Source organism: Pelodiscus sinensis, chromosome 6, assembly GCF_052426305.1.
Source record: "Pelodiscus sinensis isolate ZL-2025 chromosome 6, ASM5242630v1, whole genome shotgun sequence".
In the NCBI taxonomy this organism is placed as follows: domain Eukaryota; kingdom Metazoa; phylum Chordata; order Testudines; family Trionychidae; genus Pelodiscus; species Pelodiscus sinensis.
The window spans coordinates 101,743,547-101,769,129 of NC_143057.1; the positions used below are offsets into that span (position 1 = coordinate 101,743,547).

The 25,583-nt window shown below is 41.2% G+C and overlaps 1 protein-coding gene across 1 annotated transcript in view; it reads left to right on the forward strand.

The window, feature by feature from the left end:
* The window catches only part of LOC102461934 (potassium/sodium hyperpolarization-activated cyclic nucleotide-gated channel 1), a 163,562-nt gene that overhangs the window by 102,951 nt on the left and 35,028 nt on the right, over positions 1–25,583 (forward strand). The window contains exon 4 of the mRNA XM_089779398.1: positions 209–355. Within this exon, the coding sequence (XP_089635524.1) occupies positions 209–355 (147 nt within the window). The remainder of the gene's footprint in view (positions 1–208; positions 356–25,583) is intronic.

Genomic DNA, 25,583 nt, shown 5'->3' on the forward strand with positions numbered 1-25,583 from the left:
ACTTTATATGTGCTGTCCACTCTTTTTCATGGATATATTGCATTTCTTAGTATGTTAGAAGCATTTCAACACTTGCATTTCTTATTTTTTAAGCAATTGAGTGAATTAGGTTTCATTTTACATGCACTTTAAATAGCCTTAGATTGTAAAAGATTAATAGACTGAATCTTTTTTTGACTTTCTTCTTCATTTTCTATTGTTTTCTTAGTACAAACAAGTGGAACAATACATGTCATTTCACAAGTTACCCGCTGACATGCGCCAAAAAATCCATGATTACTACGAACACCGTTACCAAGGCAAGATCTTTGATGAGGAAAACATTCTCAATGAGCTCAATGATCCCCTTAGGGAGGTAAGACAACAACAGACAAAAACAGTCCTGCTTGATTTGGAAAGGCTTTTCTTCTTTAATGTGGGATATTTCTATACTAAGAAAAAACTTTCTTCTTTAGCCATTTTGTATTATTTTAATGTCTCTAGTCTACTACACTTGTCACCAGGATATCTGAACACCTATCCCTGAATAGCAATCTATGAACAGGAACAGAAATCCTATACTAGACTGCTGCATAGATCATAAATGCAAAGAAGTGGACAATTACTTGTGTTCATTGTTTACTCCATATATTGTCATAGCCCTTATTTGACTATGCAAGAATGTTATGATAAATAAAACCTATTTATGCTTCTGTTCAGTGAAGAGGACATGGGTTATTTACCAGGTACCCTCCTCTGCAAGCATGTTGGTAGAATGGGGCAAAATGGGATATCAAGGGAAAAGCCTTGATAACACCATTTCTACATGCTATAGATTAGCTGACTGGAGGAAGAAACTGTTTTAGAAAAATAGCCAGGGGAGCAGTTTACTAGCTAATAATAATAATAAATTACTTCGCATTTTTCCATCAATAGATCTCAAAGAGCTTCACAAAAATTATCAGTATCATTATCCCCATTTTACAAATTGGGAAAGTGAGACACGTAATTGTGAAGTCACTTGCCCAAAGTCACACTCAAAGCCAATGGTAGAGATGGGAATAAAAGTCAACTCTCTATTCACGAAACCACACTGTGTAAACAGGCCTCCCCTTGGGGAAGTGTAGCTGTGCTACACAAACACACAATCAAATCCACTGTGGCTGCAAAAAAGAATCCAATAGGAAAAAAAAAAGACAGTCCTTTTTTGGAAGAAATAGTCTGCTGTATTTTATTTTACATGGGGCGGGGGAATTTCTGTAGACTGGGTATTGAGTGAGGAGAGAGAAATGGCTAACTGGTATTAACAAAGCCATATATGTAGCAATTATATACATAAGTCCCTGAGTCATGCACTCTTTTGCTGGATGGTAAGTCATTGTCAACCTATCAAGTGTGTGTATGTAATCCTAACAACCTCTCCTGGCTTCAGTCTGCAGAGATACCTTCTAAGGAGAAAGAACTAGGAAGGGGTATGTCTACACTACAAAGTTAATTCAAACTAACGGACGTTAGTTCGAATTAACTTTAATAGGCGCTACACTAGCGCTCCGCTAGTTCGAATTTAAATCGAACTAGCGGAGCGCTTAGTTCGAACTAGGAAAACCTCATTTTACGAGGATTAAGCCTAGTTCGAACTAGCTAGTTCGAATTAAGGGGTGTGTAGCCCCTTAATTCGAACTAGTGGGAGGCTAGCCCTCCCCAGGTTTCCCTGGTGGCCACTCTGGCCAATACCAGGGAAACTCGTCTGCCCCCCTCCCGGCCCCGGACCCCTTAAAGGGGCACGGGCTGGCTACAGTGCCCGTGCCAGGTGCAAGCTTGCCAGCACCCAGCCAGCAGACCCTGCACCTGGCACAGATCGAGCCACCCACCCGATGTCCCTCAGCCCTCCCCCTCTTCCCGGGACCAGGCTGGCAGCTCCCGGGAGCTTGCCCAGGACCGCAAGAGGTGGGCACCCACCTGGGCTAGTGCAGACATCGTGGACCTCGTCAATGATCTCTGCACTGGGCACAGGAAAGTGGCCGTCTAGGGCAGGAGAGCTGCCAGCCTGGCCACCCAGGATCAGGTGTGCAAGAGAATCAGACCAAAGGTCCATCTAGCCCAGTAGCCTGTCTGCCGACAGCGGCCAACCCTAGGGACCCTGGAGGGGATGGACCGAAGACAGTGACCAAGCCATTTGTCTCATGCCATCCCTCTCCAGCCTTCCACAAACCTTGGGCAGGGACACCACTCCTACCCCCTGGCTAATACCACTCCATGGACCTAACCTCCATGACTTGATCTCACTTCCCTTTAAACTCTGTTCTAGTTCTAGCCATCATAGCCTCCTGCAGCAAGGAGTTCCACAGGTTGACTCTTTGCTTTGTGAAGAACAACTTTCTGTTACTAGTTTGAAGCCTGCTACCCATTCCTTTCCTTTGGTGTCCTCTAGTCCTTCTTTATGGGAACTAATGAAGAACTTTTCTGTATGCACCCTCTCCACCCCACTCATGCTTTTATAGACCTCTATCCTGTCCCCCCTCCATCTTCTCTTTTCTAAGCTGAAAAGTCCCAGTCTTTTTAGCCTCTCTTCATATGGGACCTGTTCCCAACCCCTGATCATTTTAGTTGCCCTCCCCTCTCCCAGCCTCTCTCTTCCCCTCTCCCACCTCCTTTTCCCAGTCTCCACCAGTTTTGTTCAATAAAGACAGATTCCATTTTGGAAGACACGTTATCTTTATTTTGTACATCAAGAAGAGGGGCTAGGGAAGGGTAAATGGAAGGAGGTGAGGGAGGAATGGAGCACGAGCCCCTGATGGGGAGGACTGGACTGGCTCTGCGGGCTTCTGGGGGTGGAAGCTCTCCTGCAGCCCCCCAGTTGCCCCCTCTCCCCAGATGGCAGCCTGCGGCAAGTGCAGCCGGGCTGATGGCTGAGTGGTGTGATGTGCCCAGTGTGGGTAGTCCGGGCAATCCAAGCCAGGACTGCTTTGCAAGCGGGGCACCCCTGAGAACTGTCTGTCCGGGGTGGGGGTCGGGACCCTTTAAGCACAGCCCTCGGCTAGCCTGAGACAGCATCTCCACGCTCTAAGTCCTCCTCTGATGCCCTGCCAGCACTGCTTCCGGCCATCCTTAAGCCTGGTTCAGGGTCCACTTAATGTGGACATGCTGGTTCGAATTAGCAAAATGCTAATTCGAACTAGTTTTTTAGTCTGGATCCGTTAGTTCGAATTAGCTTAGTTCTAATTAACTAATTCGAACTAAGTTAGTTCGAATTAACGTTGTAGTGTCGACATACCCAAGGATACCAGGGAAGATAGAAAAAAGGGAAGGTGAAGGAAAGATAGGATACATCTACACACCAGTGTTATTTCAGAATAACTGATGTTATTCTGGAATAACATAGTCTGCATAGTCTACAAGCAGTTATTTCAATATAATGTCAAAATAATATCAAGCTGGAGGCCTTCTTACTCCAACTCCTGTAACCCTTGTTTTACAAGGAGCAAGGGAAGTCGGAGGAAGAGTGTTCTTTCTTGGACTTCCCGTTGTGTAGACAGAGCCAAAAGCCGAAATAAGCTATTTTGACTTAAGCTATACATTTGACATAGCTCAAGTTGGATACTTTATTTTGGCTTTAGCTCTGCTGTATAGTCGTGCACATAGAAAGCAGAAGATGAATAGGGATAGTAGAGAAAATAAGAGACATGAGAAGCAAGAAAGGGAGAGAGACTCACTTTGGCTACGTCTACACTGGCCACAATTTCCGGAAAAAGGATGCAAATCAGGTAAGTCAGGATAGGGAAATCCGCGGGGGATTTAAATATCCCTCGCGGATTTAAATAAACATGTCCGCCGCTTTTTTTCCGGCTTGGGGAAAAGCCGGAAAAAAAAAGCATCTAGACTCGCGCGATCCTCCAGAATAAAGCCCTTTTCCGGAGGATCTCTTATTCCTACTTCAAAATCCCCCGCGGATTTCCCTATCCTGACTTACCTGATTTGCATCCGTTTTCCAGAAATTGTGGCCAGTGTAGACGTAGTCATCCTGTTGTTATCCCACCATCTTGTGAAATTGTCACAGGTGCCTGTGGGTACCTTTTAGTATTCCTTCCATGGGAGGTATAATGTTGAATGTCACACATCATAACTCCCTACAGTGCTTCATGCCTGGGCTACAATTTGAAAGATGTGTAAGGGGTTGTGTTTAGCAAAGTCTCAGTAAACAAGACACTTCATCTTTCAAAGTAAAAAAAAAAAAATCCAGTGGTATTTTCTCCTGACATTTTGGGTAACATATAAATCAGTAAAGTAATTCAGTCTGTCATCCTGCTAGCTTAGCATTTTTCTCTCGCATACATATTAAAGTGATTCACAGATAGTTAACTAAAATGCAGGTAGGTATTTCAAATCTGGCACATCTTTAGAGAAGAAGCTCCCAGCTCCCAGCATTTACCCAAAATTTCCAATAAAAATTTCATTGTAATTCCAGGCTCTCATTACCAAAGTATGACAACTGCTAGCACAGCAACTTATTTGAAATTTATGGTGCACTCTGATATGTCAGATCGCTAAACTACTTGCAGAGAAGCACGCTTGTATTGGGAATGCATAATGAAATCTTGTGCAATTTCCCCAGGAGAATTCAAAATGGCTGCAAGGCATTCTTTCAACTGAAAACCATGTCAAATTTTAGGAAGATGCACAAATATCATTATTTTAATACCTTATAATATAGTTGCTTATTTGTATCATCACATTGATTCCCCTGTTCTCATTATGGTGCCCAGTTCACACAAGCAATGTTAAACTAAATTCTTAAGCTCTTTAATACATTCTTCCTTATTTACTTTCTCCTGGAAGCAACACAAAACACACTTCCTTATCTCACAGTAGCCCAAATTCTGTACCAAGTTATAAATCTAAAGTTACTCTGGTATGATACCATGGAAATAAAAAATTATTGTCTGACTGAGAGGAAAATTGGTCCCTATAATCCTTTGTGGATGACAACTACATAACACCTATGTTGGGATCTTTATCATTTGTTTCAGTTATACTTTATTCAAAATGAACTCAAGCATATTCAAATTTATCTATTATGTTGTAGATCTGATTTTTTGCACTTTTCCTCATATTATGTGAAGTGCTATTTGTTATAGTAAGAGCAGATTGTACTGTGAAAGTACACATATTCTCTATTCTGTGCATGAACGGAAGGAGAATTTTTTTTCTTTCTAATCATAGTAATGCGTAAGGTTCCTAACACCTAGAGCCCTCAAAGTCTGCTGATATCCACTTTATATCTGCAGGTATCTTCATTCATAGATATGAATGTGGATATCCGTAGCTCATATTTGTGGATATGGATGCGGATGCAGATACAGGTTGGACCTCCAAAAAACAGAACTCCCTTGTCCAGCAACATCTGTGATGTACCTGGACCAGGGAGTCCTAGCAGGGAGCCTCAAGAGGGCAAGAGGGCTGGCGTGGCGGGTTCGAGTCCCAGGTCTCCCCCCCCCCCCCCCCCCACACACACACAGACACACACCACGCCACCCCAGCGAGAGGCGGGATAAAGGGCACCCTGTGAGCAAGGCAGTAGGGCGGGTTACGGCGTGGCTTAGGGGATAGGGCGTTCACCTGGGGAGGGCAGCCTGCTGGAGCTGGGACCAGAGCCGGAGCCCCGGTAGTGGGGCCAGGGCCATGGCAGCCCTGGAAGCGGGGCTGGGGTCAGGGCCACGGCATCTTCAGTAGCTGAGTCAGCCTTGGTAGCGGAGGTGGGATGGGGACATGGTAGTTGTGGCATTCTCAGCAGCCCCAGTAGTGGGGCCAGGGCTGGGGACGCAGCAGTCTGGGCTGCTAGAGCTGCAGCAGTATGGCATCCTCGCTGGGGAGGAGGTGGGGGAGGAGGCTGGGCAGCCAGTAGCAGAGGACTTCCCCTGGTAGTTATGTAAAATTTCAATTATTTGTCTAATTCAAAGGTGAAAGTGCTGTGGAGAGCACAGGGTTAATGGGGGACACAAGAAGTCCCCTGCTGGCCCCATGTTCCCCGTGGCATTTCAAAGCGGCAGCGCCACCTGGAGCCCCCAGCTGACCCCCAAGCTCCATGCAGTGCTGCCTCTTTGAAATGCCATAAGGAGCCTGGCATCAGGCTCCACGTGGTGTTTCAAAGTGGCAGTGCCATGTGGAGTCCGGGGTAAGCAGAGGATTCCCAAGCTGACTTTGGGCTCCACATGGCACTACCACTTTGAAATACTGCATGCGGCCCAGAGCCAGCTGGAAACCCCAGGCTACACGCAGCTTGGAGACCAGGGTATGTCTCCAGGCTCCGTGCGGTGCTGCTGCTTTGAAGCACCCTATCTTTCTGACAGAGGAAGCAATGGGATGGGGGGGGGGGGAGGAAACTTGTCAAAAAGCCTGTTGACTACTTGATAAGTATTTGCTTATCAGATGGTCGACTAGTCGTTCACATCTCTATCCCCTGGTCTGGCAAATTCCCTCGTTCAGGACCAGTTAGGTCCCAAGGGTACCAGACCAGGGATGTCCAACCTATATAAATTTTGTTTTCATGAAGCACCCCACATATAAGTTCCAAACAAACTTATGAAGTAATAAGAGAGTTCAGAAACCTCTGCTTCCAGAGTTGCATGCAGCCTTTCTTTGGTTTAAAAAAAAAACCAGCAAGTTTATATTGTTTTCACCATCACATACTTCAGTACAGCACAATCAAGTTCATTCAAGCTTCAGAAATAACTTTTGGAGAGAGTCCAAGCATTGAGAATGTGAGAGTTATGAGCAATTGTAAACATGGTGGAAGAGTTCAAACAGTTGTGCAAACTGTTTCGAGTTAGCTATGAAAATCACTGACTCTACAGTATATGTTGTGATTTCTTTTCTTCTATGTATTGTATTTGGGGAAAATATCAGTTCAGCTGAATACTTCTATCAGGAGCTACAACAGTCTTTCAGGCTTGCATGATGTCCTACTGAAAATGTAGCAGGTATTGAAAAAATGTCAGTATAGAATTAAAGGCTAGAGACCTAAAGGAACACACACATAATGAGTGTGACTGACAAAAACAGGTTTCTCAAAACTGAGGACAGCATTCTGGTGGCAGCTCTGTCACAAAAAATTGTTCAGATTTAATTGGTTTAGATCTTTCAAATAATATATTCTATGTTGTTATATTCCAGATATTTTTGCACTCCAGGTATTGTTCTTTTTGTGTGATTCTTTGACTATTCAACCATAAATTGGCTCTTTAGCAGTTAAAGCAGGGGTGGGGAACCTTTTTTGGGTCAGGGGCCATGGACCCATTCCACGAGGAGTAACGGTAGTTCGAACTAGGAAGCCTAGTTCGAACTACCTAGTTCGTGCCGCGTGTAGCCGCGCGGCACAGGGTTCGAACGAGCGGGGATTTAAAAATGGCGGAGCCCCGCTTATGCAAATGAAGCCCGGGAAATTCAAATTCCGGGCTTCATTTGCAAGTGCGGTATGCCTACATTACCCCACTAGTTCGAACTAGCGGGGTAGTGTAGACATACCCAGATAGATTTAAGGTTGTATACAAAGGGTAGGTAGGATATATCACAAAATGGGATTTAAAAATCATAGCTTTAGACTAAATAATTCCCATAACGACGTTAAATAATGATCCATCATCAGACCCAGGTGCCTGAACTGGACCTCAACATGTGTCCCATTCTTCTATCTGGGCAGCATTGCTTGAAAGGAGCATGTAAAGTGAAAATTAAAAAATAAATTTATTGCATTAAAAATCAAGATCTTTAGAAATGTTAGTCACAGAAGGGAAAAACGTATCAGGTTTTTTTAATTGATTTTGATCATCCTCCTAGCATCAATAAGAGCCAAATATGTATTTTTATTTGTATTACAATAGTGCATAAGAATATAAGTCATGGACCACCATCCAGTTGTTCTAGGCACTATCCAAGCACAGAACAGAAAGACAAGATCTCTGCTCCAGGGGAGTTTACAATCGAAGCCAAAAGATTGTTGGCAGCTGTTTGTTACACACAGATGGCAGGATTTAAACTGGGTCACACAAATGACCTTTTAGCAATTACATATTTTCCCCTTGAAAAAAGTTTCTTTAATGCATCAGCTATGTTTCTTTCATGTGGTACCAGGAATCAGGGCCTGCTGTAGAGGCAGTCTCCAGGAAACTTAATAGGTTCAGGTAGCTTGCAGCAGGCTGCCTGATTGGCTATACCACCTGACTGGTTGGAAATGTCAGCAAACCAGCTCTTAGGCCCAGCAGTGACAGCAGTTTGCATGCTACTCAAAGCATTCGCTCTTGACTGCAATAGCTCCTGCACCAGCTTGTTCTCAGCCTTGAACCTGCCTTGTTCCAACCCTGATCTTGTCTTGGATCCCAGTCTGCTCCTGCGTTGCCTCACTCCGGGTAACCTGGCTCTGATCCTAGGCACTGATTCCTGACTATTAACTCCTGCTCTGACCACTAAGCATGACCTCCCCCATCCCACTCACTGACAGAAATTGAAAGGTCTCTGATTCCTAGATTTTAGGAAAAAATAAGACTCTTTTTTAGACACAGGGATCCTCTCGTCTAAGCACAACGGGGCCCTAATATTAATTAAGGCCTCTAACACTACCATAACACAGATAATCATGATGAAAAAATATTCTTTTAGCTAAGCCATCTCTTCACAAAAATAACAGTTCAAATTTTCAGAATTATATGCAATACATTTTGCATAAGAAACTATTATGACTACCCTTGCAACTGAAGCAATTCCCTGTGAAAATGACCAGACAAATACATACATGATTATATATATGCAGGCAACAACTGTAAGTGTCTACAAAAGCACAGAAATAGTGTGCAAATTTTGCACATTTCACAACAAAAAAGAACTAAAATATCCACCATCACTTCTGTTTATTTAAGACAAATTTAAAGAATTTTAACAGTGATACTGTATGCAGCATGTGTTTTTAACTATCTGAGGCTACGTCTAGACTGCAAGCTTCCTTCAGAACAAGCTTTTCCAGAAGAGATCTTCCAGAAAAACTTTTTTCGAAAGAGAGCGTCTACAGAGCAAAAGCGCAACAAAATAACTCTCTGCTTTTTCAAAAGATTGCATCCACATTGATTGGACACTATCTCGCATTTCAGTTTGATTATTGTGGATGGAGTAGCCACCAGGCACCTGTGCTTTTTCCTGGAGGCCTCTTCTTTAAAAAAAAAAAAAAAAAAAAAAACCAACGCTCTCTTCCACGACCCCATACCCCTTTTTCCGAAAAAGGCTTCTTCCTCATAGAAAGAAGTTTATTGCTGTCAGAAAAAACCCTCTCTTTTTTCAGTTTTCTGTCGAAAGAATGCAAAAGCAGTGTGGAAATAAGTGTAGTTTTTTCCAGAATAATGGTTGTTTTTCTGGAAAAACTCTGCAGTGTTTTGTAGCATAATCCTTACATGGTATTGCTATAGTCCATAAAGCATTAAAGCAATAACAGAAGAACTAATGAGTGTCATAGAATCACAGAATACTACAACTACAAAGGACCTCAAGAGATCATCAAGTCCAGTCCACTGCCCGCATGGCAGGACCATGCACCATCTGGATCAGTCATGGCCAACCCGCGGCTCGTGAGCTGCATGAGGCTCTTCCCCCCCATTGGTGTGGCTTGCGAAGCCCCCCCCCATGGCTTGTAAAGCCACCCCCGTGCCCCCCAAAATGTCTCTCTCCTCCCAGCTCCCTGTGCTAACCTGGGTAGTGGAGCTGTCTGGCATAGCCATTAAAGATGGAGAATTAAAGATGGCATCGGCCAGCGGGATCCTGATGTGGCCAAAAAGCCTCTAAACGCATTTTCTTAAAGGTGGCAGAGCTTTTATTTTGCTCAACAACTTTGCCCCGGCTCTTCGTGCTGGATCCACTGATATCTTGGCTCTTTGCCCAGAATGGGTTGGTCACCCCGATCTAGATCATCCCTGATAGATGTCTATCCAACCTACTCTTAAGTATCTCCAGTGATGGAGATTCCACAACCTCCTTAGCAATTTATTGAAACATTTAGGGTATGTCTACACTACCCCGCTAGTTCGAACTAGCGGGGGTAATGTAGTCATCCGCAATTGCAAATGAAGCCCGGGATTTGAATTTCCCGGGCTTCATTTGCATGAAGCCGGCCGGCGCCATTTTTAAATGCCGGCTAGTTCGAACCCCGTGCCGCGCGGCTACACGCGGCACGGAGTAGCTAGTTCGGATTAGGCTTCCTAATCCGAACTAGCTACTCCGTGCCGCGTGTAGCCGCGCGGCACGGGGTTCGAACTAGCCGGCATTTAAAAATGGCGCCGGCCGGCTTCATGCAAATGAAGCCCGGGAAATTCAAATCCCGGGCTTCATTTGCAATTGCGGATGACTACATTACCCCGCTAGTTCGAACTAGCGGGGTAGTGTAGACATACCCTTAGCAACCCTGACAGTTAGGAAATTTTTCTTAATGTCCAAGCTAAAGTTCCCTTGTTGCAATTTAAGCCCATTGCTTCTCGTCCTATCATCAGAGGCCAAGGAGAAAGACTTTTCTCCCTCCTCCTTGTAACATACTTTTAGATACTTGAAAACTGCTATCATGTCCACTCTAAGTCTTCTCTTTTCTAAACTAAACAAACCCAATTCTTTCAGTCTTCCCTCATAACTCATGATTTCTAGGTCTTCAGTCATTTTTGTTGATCTTCTCTGGACCATCTCCAGGTTTTGCACATTTTTCTTAAAATGTGGTGCCCAGAACTGGACACAGGACTCCAACTGAAGCCTACTCAGTGCAGAGGAGAGCAGAAGAATTAATTCTCATGTCTTGCTCACAACACTCCTGTTACGGCATCCCAGAATCATGTTTGCTTTTTTTTTTTCAACCGTGCCACATTCATATTTAGCATGTGGTCCACTATGACCCCTAAATTCCTTTCTGCAGTATTCCTTCCTAGACAGTCACTTCCCATTCTATATGTGTGAAAATGATTGTTCCTTCCTAAGCGAAGTAGGTTGCATTTATCCTTATTAAGTTTCATCCTACTTACTTCAGACCATTTCTCTAGTTTGTCCGGATCATTTTAAATTATGACTCTATCCTCAAAAACACTTGCAATCCCTCCCAGCTTTGTAGAGGATGTTGTGAAGACTAGGACTTTAACGGGTTTCTAAAAAAAGTGAGATAAATTCATGAAGGTTAGGTCCATCAATGGCTTTTAGCCAGGATGGGTATATAAAATCATGAGTGGTGTGGAGAGGGCCGATAAAGAAAAGTTATTTATTAGTTCCCTAAATAGAAGATCTAGAGGACACCAAATGAAATTAATGGGGAGCAGGTTTAAAACTAATAAAAGAAAGTTCTTCACACAGCGTGTAGTCAACCTGTGGAGCTCCTTGCCAGAGGAGGCTGTGAAGGCTAGGACTATAATAGAGTTTAAAGAGAAGCTAGATAATTTCATGGAGGTTAGGTCCATAAAAGGCTATTAGCCAGGGGATAAAATGGTGTCCTTGGCCTCGTTTGTCAGAGGCTGGAGAGGGATGGCAGGAGACAAATCGCTTGATCATTGTCTTCGGTCCACCCTCTCTGGGGCACCTGGTGCTGGCCACTGTTGGTAGACAGGATACTGGGCTAGATGGACCTTTGGTCTGATCCAGTACGGCCGTTCTTATGTTCTTATGTAATGATGTTGTCCTTAGCCTCTGTTTGTCTGGAAATGGATGACTGGATGGGGATCACATGAGGATTACCTGTTGTGTTCACTTCCTCTGTGGTATCTGACATTAGCTGCTGTCGGATACTGGCTAGATGGACCTTTGGTCTGTCCCAGTATGACCATTCATATGTTCTTATGTTGGTATCATCTGCAAACTTAATAACGGACAGTGTATGCCATAATCTAAATTGTTGATGAAGATATTGAACAGAAATGGTCCCAAAACAGACCCTTGTGGAATCCCACTTGTTAGCCCTTCCAACCAAAGCTTTTTTTGCTTTTCTGTCATGTAAATTACACCAACTTTGTGCACTGCATAAATGCTAAATTGTTGCTAGTTACATTGATTTGCCACTTGTATCCATTTATATCTATTTCTGACTAATTTACACTCAACATTTTGATTATCCCAACCACTTTTATCACCACTGCTTTTGTCCCAGAAATTTCCATGTGAGTCCCTTCCACTTACTCTCGGCTCCATTAATGAATGATTGCTTCCTAACTCTGTTTGCAGTAACTTTGATGGCTGTGACAGGCTTAGGATATAAATCTCTCACTTTCCTCCTCCTCAAAGTCTGGCAGTTACTGGCATGGCCATATAGGCTGGTTGATCTAACCAGCAGCAAATGTGTGAAGCCCAAAATAGAAACAATGCCTTATTCCAACAATACTAGTGAAATCCATAAAACTAAATAGAGAGGGAGTTGTCAGGTGCCAGTAATAGTAGGGTATGTTCAACCCATATCTTGTATTTTGTGATCTGTTAAAGCATTTGGAGGAGTGGAATTAGAATAAATCATAACATTCAAAGGAGCTTTCTTAGGAAACCATTTTTGCTTCTTTCAGCGAATAACAGAAACTGCAAGGGGTGCTGTCCATCAAAGAAGTATTCCTCGTTGTTACCTGACTCAGTTCATTTTCACACTTCCAAGTTCCTTTCAACTTCAAATGAAGTGAAACAATATTCTCCCTGGCTCCTATCCAGAGTATGATTGGTGTCATCAATTTATTTCATGTACCTTTTGTAGCTTCTGCTAAAAAGCCAGGAGAAATTAACATATTATAGACTATACTTTTCTATTAAATTTGGAACAGCATTCTTGCTTTTTGTGGGTGGCAGTCTCTTTTTCTATATGAGGATATTTAAAAGATATACAGAATCACCTTATTTCTATCTTACAAGTTTGATTCTTTGAAAAACCTCTTCATTTGATGTATGTAAACCATCCAGGTGTCTAATTATAGGATGAGTTATTAATGTTTTACTATGTGCTGCAGAGATATAATAAAGACTTTCAATGTAAAGTGCTAACAGCATATGTCAGGAGTCTCTGTTTCTCCCCCAATATATGCTGGTTTTGAAATACAGAATTTTACTGTAGTCTGAGATTTTGCCTGTGATAATGAAAAAAATTAATTATCTACCAAGTATAAAAGAGCGATGTAGTAATGGACCTATTGTGAGATTTCTATGTTTCAAAATGTGCATCCTCTTTTAGTTCATGGAATTTAGACGCCTATTTCATTATGGAAAAATACAGGTTAAACCTGTACTACAAAGACAGTGTGTCCTTTATTCTACACTGATTTAAAACTACTTTTGGGTTCACTTGAAATAAGAAATGTTGCTGAGTAGACATACTTCATTCAACCCAATAAGAAAATAGATTTTGCCAGACCCAGAAACATTCCCTCTCAAACTAGAATTTATGAGCTCTACCATAGCTCTTTGAAGTTAGTGAGATTCTTTCCATTAACTTTAGTGAGCTATGGATCAGGTCCTGTAAGTTTGTTCGCTGTAAGTGCAAGTTGTTAATGTTGTTTATCACAGTTAAGAAGAGGAATGCCTTGACTGGTATTGAAGAAAATTGGTGTACTTACTTTGCACTTGAAGCCATGGTAACTGTATGTTTAAAGTAAGAAAAAACTTTCAGCTTTCCTCTTTGAAAATATGGCCCTAAATAACCAATGCATAAATAGGGTAAGTAAGCCAGGCAAGAAGTATCTGACTGCTTTTTTATAGATGAATTCTCCAGTTGATTCATTGGTGGTTTAAGAGGGTAAATCCTTTTAAAGCTGTGGAAATTATCCAAGTTAATCCTTTCCAAAGCAGGGTAAGAATAGATTTCTTATTGTACATTTATTTTTTTCCAGTGCCACTTTTGTACAAGAAAGATCTCAGAATTCTAAAGTAATAGCCCAAAATACAATAGTAACTTTACCATCAATTTTGTATTTTAGACCACTATTGAGACCAGTTGTATAATAATAAGCAAAACCTTGGAACTTAAAAAATAGTTTTGACAAAATCACTTTCAGTTAAACTGGATTTAATACACCAATCTCTTATTATGCCCATTCATTATTTACTGCTTCCTAAAAAGTGTGGGGCTTGTCTTCAGTACCAAAACATAACCTATGCATAAACATCTCCTTTGCTGGCAAGTTCTTTCATAAAAGATTAAAATGTAATAGGGACAAGAGTGATGTCTTTTCTTTGTCCATAATATGATCAGAGCACATTTACATCTTTTCAATATGCTTTTTTTCCCTAGTATGTCTTCCAGTACTTCTAGAGGTAACTTACATGTGGGCATATATCCAAATGAATGGGGACAGTGATCTAACAAGATGGTGAATTGGACTGATTCACCATGAGAAGTATTTGTGGGAGGTTAGTGCTTGGGAGTGCTAAGGGTTATCAAGAATCACTCTACTATATATCTTCATCATCTGAAGGCTAGACTAGTGCAATGCACAATACAGAGAAGCCGTCTGAGAAGGGAAACAGCTTCAGAATACGGGTGTTTACTCATATTGCTCTTCATATTGAGAGCACGTGGACATTATGAATTGGAACCTGCTTTATCTGAGATTCCACCTCTCTCATATCGGTGATCAGTAAAGATGCTGAGTCATACCTCCTGCTTTTTAAATATGAAGGGGTTGTTGTTTGCAATTTTTCCTCACAAGGTCCTTGTTCTCCATTAGGATTTGCAGAGCCTGTAGTTGTTAACTTTTCATCAATGCCATGAGGCCCATATTCTCAGGCATTGTCTAGGGCAGGGCTATTCAAGTTTGGAAGCCCTGGAGGCCACAATGATACTCACAGTATATGGCGACGGCTACAACTTAAGTGTGGTTGCATATACATGCAAATATATGCAAATATATTCTTTCACACTGACAGGTATGAATACAAAGATTAAGGCAAGACTACACAACACACAGGCCTTATTTAAGTCAGTTCTGCTGATATTAATAAAAGGCAATATTTACCCGATTTCCACCCAGATGGCAGCACTTTTAATGAGCAATGACAGTCCAGGAATTTAATTGCTAAAACTCATACCAACAGAAAACGATTATATTGACTGCTTTTTTATTTTTGCTCCCACCCATGGGCCACGTATTGAGCCCCACATAAACCCAAACTTTTTGTGGGCCACTAACAAATGGGCCGCATGCAGCCCATGGCCCATGTGTTGAGTAGCCCTGGTCTAGGGGTTGAGTTGCAGGTTCTTTCTGGTTAGATGATGAGATATTATTATTATTATCATAATGAGTAAAGTAAATACAGTTTGAAGTTTTATGGGGTAGTGTTTATAAAATGATATTTTAGAACCATACTTTAATCTATTGCTGATCACAGAACCATACTTTAATCTATTGCTGAAGTATTACTTGTACATTAGGCAATGTGAATATTTTCTACCAAGTGTAAAAAGTCTCCCATCAATGGTTAGTAGAATTAAAGTATGTTGTGTTCACTGGCATCTGTCACAAAATAAGTCTCTGCAGAGAGAGATGCAGTTTAATAGTATGCCTAACTGCACTAAAAACATGACAAACAAGTCATGAAAGAATATAAAAGACTAAGATATCTACTAAGACATCTTCCTAGCTATTGAGGAGTACTTGACTGCTATACAGTGTGCCTTGTCATTCTCTAAGCACAGATTCAGTCTTGTTTTATTAATACTTCTAGCAATGTGACAAACTTAGCATGTGAGAAAGAGGTTAAAACCCTTCCCGAGCCACTATTTAAAGTTCCCAGCTGGCTTATTTTTAGGCCACAGTGCAAGATGTTGGCTGAATATAGAAACGGATCATGTGTCCTTCCAGAATATAGAACACTGGGATATTTCATTTCCAGAGAACATTATTAGGACTCAGAGAAGAATCTTCTCACCTCTACCCTTTTTGTAGATAGATTATATATTTTAGTTATACAAGAATACACCATGCCATTAATTGTATTAGACTCCTCTGACATTTAGTGAAATTAATTGCAAATGTAGTTCTGATGTATCATATTATGTTTAAAACTTAATTTGGATTTGTAAATTTAAAAAATATATTCAAAAGCCCTTACGCAAAATTATTGGCAGATAATTCAAAGAATTCAGTTGGTCAAATATACATCGTAGCCAAAAACTACAAAGGTAGCCCATATTCAACAGTACAGTAGCTGCACTTCTCACCTTTAAATATATTAGTGATATGCATTATCTATGCCACCAGCCTGTAGTTATAATATATTGTGTTACACCATACTGCAATAGCAGGGCTTTTAAGTGATTTCCTGTGCTATAAAATCAATAGAATTTAATGTGTTCAGAGAAATAAAGATTAAGGTGTAGCCTTGTTTAACATCATTTGAAATTTTCTGAATAAGTCATGGGACCATATTTCTTACGGAAATAATCCTCGGTCCATATTTAATTCATAAGGTAGGTAATGGGCACATAACTTAAAAACTATTAACAGTTAAATAAATGTAATGTTCCAGGGCTGCATATGAACAGAGATTGTTTTTGCCTCACTTAAATAGTATTTTTTAAATGTTTACCATATTGCACTGACCCCTTTCCTGAGGTCACTGATGGTGTCATGGTGGAGCAGTCCGTTTCAGATATTTAGTACTCCTATAGTTGCTAGGATCTACAGGTTCTAGCAGGAGTGGCAGGTATCATAGACAGAGGTAGGCAGTACCTTACCAAACTGCCTCCCCTGGCACTGCCCATGCTCCATTGGAGTCCCCCAGGCTCCCTCCCCCAGCATACTCTTGTGTTGGCAGAGGCTGGAGCAGGAAGGCTGGGGGCTGCACCGCACCACCTGTCCTCACAGTGCTGGGACTGGTGGCTTGACTGTGTGGGAGGAATCCAGCAGGTACAGCATAGGGAGCTGGGGCTATGCCTCCCTGCTCTCATCTCTGGTGGTCCAGGGACAGCGGAAGCTAGGACGGTGCTGCCTACTGGAGCTCTGGTGCTGGTGCTGGCTGCGGCCGCGTGGTCCATGATGTCCCAGACGGGGCAGAAAGAAAAGATCTGGGCAAAGGCCAGCAGTGGCCACACTGGGTGACAGGGCCTCAGGCAGAAGAGGCAGAGCTGGGGACTTGCCTCTCCAAGCCGTAGGTTCACCACTCACCCATAGGTTCTAGATATGGTTGGATAACAATACACAATAAGAGACATATCCAGTACAAAAAGAGCCTTACCTTCTAGTTTGCCAAGAAAGAAAGGATGCAAATACTAAACTTAGTGTTTAGATATTGAGAAAAAAGTACAGCAGGATTCCCGAATAAGCCCTTAAGAGGTATTCTAGTACAGCTATCTTTATCTCCCAGGGGTTCTTGGATCCACGATTAATATGGCCACTGTGAATTAGAGATGTATCTCAAGGTTCAAATATTCAAGTTTTGCCCCTTTAAGGTTGGCTGGCTACTGGACAATTAAAGAGCCCCAGTGTCACATTTTGTAACCCCAAAGTAGTGTAGTCAGCCACTGGGGAGTGGGGAATGTGGTGAAGCCCTTATCCCAAATTGAAACTAGCTATTGCTGTCATCACAATTAGGCTATGTCTAGACTACATTCCTCTTTCCAAAGAGGAATGTAATGAGGCAAATCAAAAGTGCAAATGATGCGTGGATTTAAATATCCTGCTCTTCATTTGCATATTTGCATCTAGACTGTGCTTTCACTTTTGAAAAACCCTTTTTCGAAAAAGCGCTCGGATGCGAATATGTAAATGAAGCACAGGATATTTAAATCCGTGCTTCATTTACACTTTCAATTTGCCTCATTTACATTCCTCTTTCGAAAGAGGAATGTAGTTTAGAAGCGCCCTTAGTGTTTCAGCTCTAGTGTTCTGGTTTGCTTCTATTTGTCCAGGTTATGATAGTCAGTCTTCTCTTCCCTTCTCCCCATTAACTGCTTCTGATCCAACATCCTTCATTCTCTGTTCCTTTAGCCAGCTGTTGTTTCTTGTGCTCCCAACAATTTCCAATGCTCTTCATAATTCTTGTCCTCCTTGTACATCTGTCTTGTCCTAAAACTACCCACCCTCAGCAGCACCCTAGCCCAATGTATGTCTTTCCATTAGGCTACTCTAGGCCAGCTTGTAGTCACTTTTATCAGCTCTTCACAGGGTCTTCTGTAGTCCCAACTCACTTGGCTTCCTCTGTCAGCTGACTACCACTTTCCTGGATGACATCCCACACACATCTTGCAGCAAATCTTTACTCCAAAATTTGTTTTTGTAATTATTCTAGTTGTGCAAGCTTATGGAGATATGGTTGTGTCATAATGTCAGGATTAACAGATGTGCGAGATAGTGTTCCTGAGACTTCACGCAACACTAATTGTGATAACAGCAATAGCTAGCTGCAGTTTGGGACAAGGGCTCTACCACATCACCCCACTCTTCCCCCCCCTTGACCACATTGCTTTGGGACTATAGAACGCTAGTGACATTGTTAGCTAGATCACCTATCACCAGCACCATCCCTAGTGCCCATACCTGCTCCTGCTCCAGAGCCCTTCCCAAATTGCACAGTCATGCAAGGCAAATCAGAATTTGTCTTAAGTGACTTGCCCCAGTTCATACAGGAAACCAGTGAGAAAGATGATGATAAAATCTAGTTACAAATGCTCTTCCCTTCTTCCTGTTCATCTTTCCTTTAGATCCTTATGAGATACATAGAGCCATGTTTTTATCTGAAAAAATCTTATTGTAATAAATTAGATTATCATTTATGCTCATTTCTCTTACTTAAACAATGAATTAATCTCTGAAATGTTTTTAAATGTCTCTTCTTACCCAGCTTAGAGATGCTGCTTTTACCTAATGTTGGACTATGTTCACAGCATGTACAAGTATGTCAATGCAGGAAGATTATACATTAAAAAATTAATTCCTAACTTCATCTCCATTCATAATATTAAATTTGAACTTGATTGAATGGCTGGAAATGATATTAGCTGCAAATAGAAATGTAACTGTGAAAACTCTAAACATCATTTCAGTGTTGCTATTTCAAATCTCAACTAACTATGATTTATCCAGTATAATCAGTTAAATTTAATTTAAGCCATTACATCATTTTAGACAGAGAGATTATGGGCTTTCAAGTTGTAATATGAAAGGACGGTTAACCTACCGATTAATGACAGAGCAGTATTTCTGAACCAAAAATCTTTGGGCAGTTTTTAAAATATCAGTGCACAAATCACCACTGGTTTTTAGAAAGTTTTTACTCTTATTGAGTCTGTTGTACTATATATCCTGGAAAAGCATGCCTCCTTCAGAGCCTTCTCATTTGCTGGCTTATTTCATTTCACTAAACAGCACTGAAGTATGCAGATGGTGTTAGGAGAAGGGCAAAGCAGAGAAGAGGGAAGAGTGCAGAGGAGTTCAAAGAGGCAGAGGTGGAAACAGAAGAGCAGAGGTCAGAGTGACTTAACAATCTTGACTCAGATCCACCACTCACTAGTGAGCGCATGGACAGCAGCAGACACACTGTAAAATTGTGTTCTCATGTGCACCAGTGTCAAACAATAAGTGAGACTGGAATTTGACCTGAAGACTGTGCCCTGAACACATCTTCCTCCCTGTTCCTAGTCCTTGGTGAGTCTTTTCTGTCACTCATTTCTTTGGTTTAGTATTTTCTTTCAGGCCCAGCCAACCCCACAATGCCATCCTAAACACAGATTCTTCCTCCCAACCCTTGGCTCCCTGGTGATTTGTTTTCTTCTGTCTGCAGCTGAGTCCTCTCTTCCTCCCTCGTGAGGCAGCCCAGGTAGCTCAGCCTTGTGCTAACCTATCACCTGAAACTCTACCTCAGTCTTGCTTATTGCCTTCTGACTTAGACACTGCTGCCTTAATGTGACTCTGAAAGCAGAGGAAAATACTTAGGTGAGGAAAGAAATGAGAAAATAAGTGGAGATGAGTATGAGTTACTTTTAATGGAGGTCACAATCCCACTACTCAGTACAGAATTGTTCAAAGTCAGCTTGAAAAGAGGAAAGAATAGAAGAGGAGGAATAGGAGCTATATCTATTAGAATTGTCCAGTACTAGATGAAAATGACATTTATATTCTGATTTAGTTTACTGAAACCAATAAATTCATCTACAAATGATAAGTCAAACTTCAGTTTATTGTGTATTGTACCAGTTACAGACATGGACTCAAATAATAAACTTCTGATCAAGAACTGGGGTCAAAGTTATCAAAAGTTTTGGGATGTTCAGATCCAGTGGTGAAATATGGCTCTATTGAAATCAATGACCATTTTTCATTAATTTTAACTGGGCCAGGATTTCATCCCAGGGCTGATATTTAAATGTGTTCAGTATGTCAGTCAGATCCGGTTTATAGAGTAGTCATAAATATGTCAGTCCCAGGATATTAGAAATATGAGATGTCTCTCTCCCTAACAGAAGCTGATCCAATAAAGAAATATTACCTCACCCACCCAGTGACTCATTCAGATCCTGAGTCAGATTCCCCAAAGTCCAAGATGCTCATGTATAAGGTTTTGCTTTAAGTACACCATTAGTTGAAGCTAGAAACTTGGGATATAATGATACAGATCTGTGCATGCAGAGCTGGAAAGGACCTTGAGAGGTTAAGTCCAGCACCCGGTGCTGAGTGGGACCAAATAAAACTAGATTATTCCTCATGGGTGTTTGACAAAACTTTTCTTTGAAACTTCCAATGATGGGGATTCCACAGCTTCCCTTGGTAAACTGTCCTTATAGTTAGAAAATTTCAAATAATATCTGACCTAAATCCCCATTGCTATAGGTTAAGCCAATGACTTCTTGTTTTACAAGCAGTGGACATCTTTGAAAACAATACTCAGGTCCTTCCTCAGTTTCTTGTCTGAAAACCAAACATACCCAGTATTATTAACTTTTTCTCATAAGTCAGGTTTCCAACTCATCATTAGAGCAGAAAGATTTTCTCCCATTTCTTACATATGACAACTATAATGTACCATAGTATGATATCAGCCCTTTTGCTACTGCACCACATTGATTCCATTGTTCCATTTTTGATGTACTATAATCCTCTGATCCTTTTCTGCTGTACTAATGTCCTTCCAGTTATTCTCTGTTTTGATTTGTACTTGATTTTTTCTTCTTCTTAAGTGTTCAGTGCATTTCACTTTACTGAATTGTAACTTTTTTTCTTTCTGACCAATTATCCAATTTATCAAGATCATTTTGAATTTTAACCTGTCCTCCAAAGTGCTAGTAACCTCACTCATAGATTTTATAAGCACACTCTTCTCATTATGCAAGTTGTTAATCAAAATACAAAAGGGCCCAATTAGATACATCTTTTGAGTCTGACAGTGAACTATTAAAAACTACACTTTGAGAACAGTTTTCAATTACTTATACATACCTTCTACTAACTTCAGCTAGACCACATTTATCTGTTTTACTGATGAGAATGGTTCCATGATAATTTGTTCCAGGATCTTTCCAGTTTAGCTTGATTTAGCTGTAATGCCCTGTATTATGCTTTCCCCCTTTTTAAAAATAGTTACTATGTTTGCCCTTCTCTAATCCTCTGGGACTTCACATGACCTTCATGAGTTCTCATAGATAATCATTACTGGTTCTGAGATTGCTTCAGCTAGTTCCTTAAGTGCCCCAGGATGAATTTTGTCAAGCTTATCTAAATATTCTTTAACTTTTTCTTTCCATATTCTGGCTTGCATTCCTGGCCCCTAATAGTTAATATTAATTGTGTTAACTGGTCACAAATAATATTTTTTTGTGAAAATTGCTGTAAAATAGTCATAAAATGTCTCTTACTTTCTTGATCTTTTCCGTTATTAGCTCATTTTCCCCTCTAAATAGTGGACCAACATTTTTGGTCATGTTTCTCATGCCTCTAATATATTTATATAACCTCTTCTTTTTGTCTTTATGTCCCTTGGTACATGTAACTCATTTTGTGCTGTATTCTTTATGATTTTGTCTCTAGTAGTTTGTTTTGTCACCAAACATATGTAAGCTTAAAATACACAATACTTGAAGAAGTGTTTTAATAAGGTAAATAATTTAATTAACCAAACAGCATTATGGTAAAAGTACTGGATATATAGAACACATAATTGATACTTTTGAAGTCCTGAAATATTCTATATGTATTCAAAACTAAGAAAAAATCCTCAATTAAAGATGTTATTGTTATATGGAGATATACCTATCTCATAGAGCTGGAAGGGACCTTGAGAGGTCCTTCAGTCCAGTCCCCTGCCCTCATAGCAGGACCAAGTACCATCCCTGACAGATTTGCCCCAGCTCCCTAGGTGGCCCCCTCAAGGATTGAGCTCACAACCCTGGGTTTAGCAGGCCAATATTCAAGCCACTGAGCTATCCCCCCCCCCCCAAAAAAAAGTCAGTGTAACCGCTAAAAATCTGAGTGGCTACATGATTACACATGCTATGTGCTCTGCAGTATAAAGCCACAATAACCTCCTGGAGAGTCAGCAGCTGCAGGCTCCACTCCCAAAAAGGCGGCTTCAGTGCCACAGCAAAGCCACTTCTCTGGGAGTGATCTATTCCAAAACCTAAGATACTAGGACCAGATGGCATTTACCCAAAAGTAATGGAAAAATTCAAGTATGAAACTGCAGAACTACTAACTGTGGTACATAACCCATCAATTAAACCAATTTTTGTATTTGGTGATATCAAGTTTTCAAAGAGGGTCCAGAGGTAATCCTAATAATTACAGGCCAGTGAGCCTAACTTCGTAACTGGGCAAATTGGTTATGATTTGTTGGGGAAGAATCAACATGACTTTAATGATCATGCTTTACCAATGTGCTAGAATTCTTTGAGGTTATCAGCATGTATGTGGACAGTGGTGTTCCAGTGTGAGATGGGATGAGGTCACAGATGACCCCTTGCTGGGGCTTCCCAGAGTGCTGACATGGCCACTGCCACTTTCCTTTCTGGGGTTTCTCATCACTCAGTCCTGCTTGGCCAGCTCCGCTGGTTTCCCCCGACCAAGGCACCAAGCTGAGATCTCTGCCGTCCCTCCCCAAGAAGTGGTACAGATACTGAACCTCTTCAGGTCCAAGGACAAAGCAGATTTGGGTCCAGGTTCTGGGATATCACTCCTCAAATGGTATCACAACCCCCAATGAATTATTTGTGTAAGCCCTCTTTAGCAATGAAAGGGGGAATGTACATGCTGATTACCCCCTCCCCCGGTAATAATTATTTACATTGGGCCTGATAGTAAGTAAAAGTGATTTTATTAAATTCAAGTAGTAGGATTTAGTCATAAGTGAGAACTGGCAGAGCAAAGTAGCTAACTCTAACACTAAATCTTCATAAGAACATAACAACGACCGTACTGGATCAGACCAAAGGTCCATCTAGCCCAGTAGCCTGTCTGCCGACAGTGGCCAGCACCAGGTGCCCCAGAGAGGGTGAACCAAAGATGATGATCAAGCGATTTGTCTCCTGCCATCCTTCTCCAGCCTCTGACAAACAGAGGCCAGGGACACCATTTTTATCCCCTGGCTAGTAGCCTTTTATGGACCTAACCTCCATGAAATTATCTAGCTTCTCTTTAAACTCTATTATAGTCCTAGCCTTCACAGCCTCCTCTGGCAAGGAGTTCCACAGATTGACTACACACTGTGTGAAGAAGAACTTTCTTTTATTAGTTTTAAACCTGCTACTCATTAATTTCATTTGGTGTCCTCTAGTTCTTGTATTATGGGAATTAATAAATAACTTTTCTTTATCAGCCCTCTCCACACCACTCATGATTTTATATACTTCTATCATATCCCCCCCTCAGTCTCCTCTTTTCTAAACTGAAAAATCCCAGTCGCTCTAACCTCTCTTCATATGGGACCCGTTCCAAACCCCTAATCATTTTAGTTGCCCTTTTCTGAACCCTTTCCAAGGCCAAAATAACTTTTTTGAGGTGAAAAGACCACATCTGTACATAGTATTCAAGATGTGGGCGTACCATAGTTTTATACAGGGGCAGTAAGATATTCTGTGTCTTATTTTCTATCCCTTTCTTAATATTTCCTAGCATCCTATTTGCCTTTTTGACCTCCACTGCACACTGTGTGGAAGTTTTCAGAGAACTATCCACGATAACTCCAAGATCTCTTTCCTGATTTGTCATAACCAAATTAGCCCCCATCATACTTTACGTATAGTTGGGGTTATTTTTCCCGATGTGCGTTACTATACACTTATCCACATTAAATTTAATTTGCCATTTTGTTGCCCAATCGCTCAGTTTGGTGAGATCTTTTTGGAGTCCCTCACAGTCTGCTTCTGTCTTGACTATCCTATACAGTTGGGTATCATCCGCAAACCTTACCACCTCACTGCTTACCCCTTTCTCCAGATCATTTATGAATAAGTTGAAAAGGATTGGTCCCAGGATTGACCCTTGGGGGACACCACTAGTTACCCCTCTCCATTCTGAAAATTTACCATTTATTCCTACCCTTTGTTTCCTGTCTTTCAACCAGTTCTCAATCCAAGAAAGGACCTTCCCTCTTATCCCATGGCAATGTAATTTATACAAGAGCCTTTGGTGAGGGACCTTGTCAAAAGCTTTCTGAAATTCTAAGTATACTATATCTACTGGATCCCCCTTGTCTGCATGTTTGTTAACCCCTTCAAGGAACTCTAATAGATTAGTAAGACATGATTTCCCTTTACAGAAACCATGCTGACTTTTGTCCAACAAATTATATTCTTCTATATGCTTCACAATTTTATTCTTTACTATTGTTTCGACTAATTTGCCCGGTACTGAAGTTAGACTTACCAGTCTGTAATTGCCAGGATCACCTCTAGAGTCCTTTTTAAATATTGGTGTCACGTAGGCTACCTTCCAGTCACTACGTACGGAAGCTGATTTAAAGGATAGGTTACAAACCACACATAATAGTTCAGCAATTTCCCATTTGAGTTCTTTTAGAACCCTTGGATGAATGCCATCCGGTCCCGGAGATTTGTTAACATTAAGTTTTTCTATTTGTTCCAAAACCTCCTCTAATGACACTTCAATCTGGGACAGTTCCTCAGATTCATGACCCACAAGGGACGGTGCAGATTTGGGAATCTCCCTAACGTCCTCAGCCGTGAAGACTGAAGCAAATAAATCATTTAGTTTATCCGCAATGGCTTTATCGTCCTTGATTGCTCCTTTTATGTCTCGATCGTCTAGGAGACCCACAGGTTTTTTAGCAGGCTTCCTGCTTCTAATGTACTTAAAAAACATTTTGTTATTTCTTTTTGAGTTTTTGGCTAGCTGTTCCTCAAAATCTTTTTTTGCTTTTCTTATTACATTTTTACACTTGATTTGACAGTGTTTATGTTCCTTTCTATTTATCTCACTAGGATTGGACTTCCACTTCTTAAAAGATGCCTTTTTGTCCCTCACTGCTCCTTTTACATGGTGGTTAAGCCATGGTGACTCTTTTTTAGGTCTCTTGCTATGTTTTTTAATTTGAGGTATACATTTAAGTTGGGCTTCTATTATGGTGTCTTTAAAAAGTTTCCATGAAGCTTGCAGGGATTTGGCTCTAGTCATTGTACCTTTTAA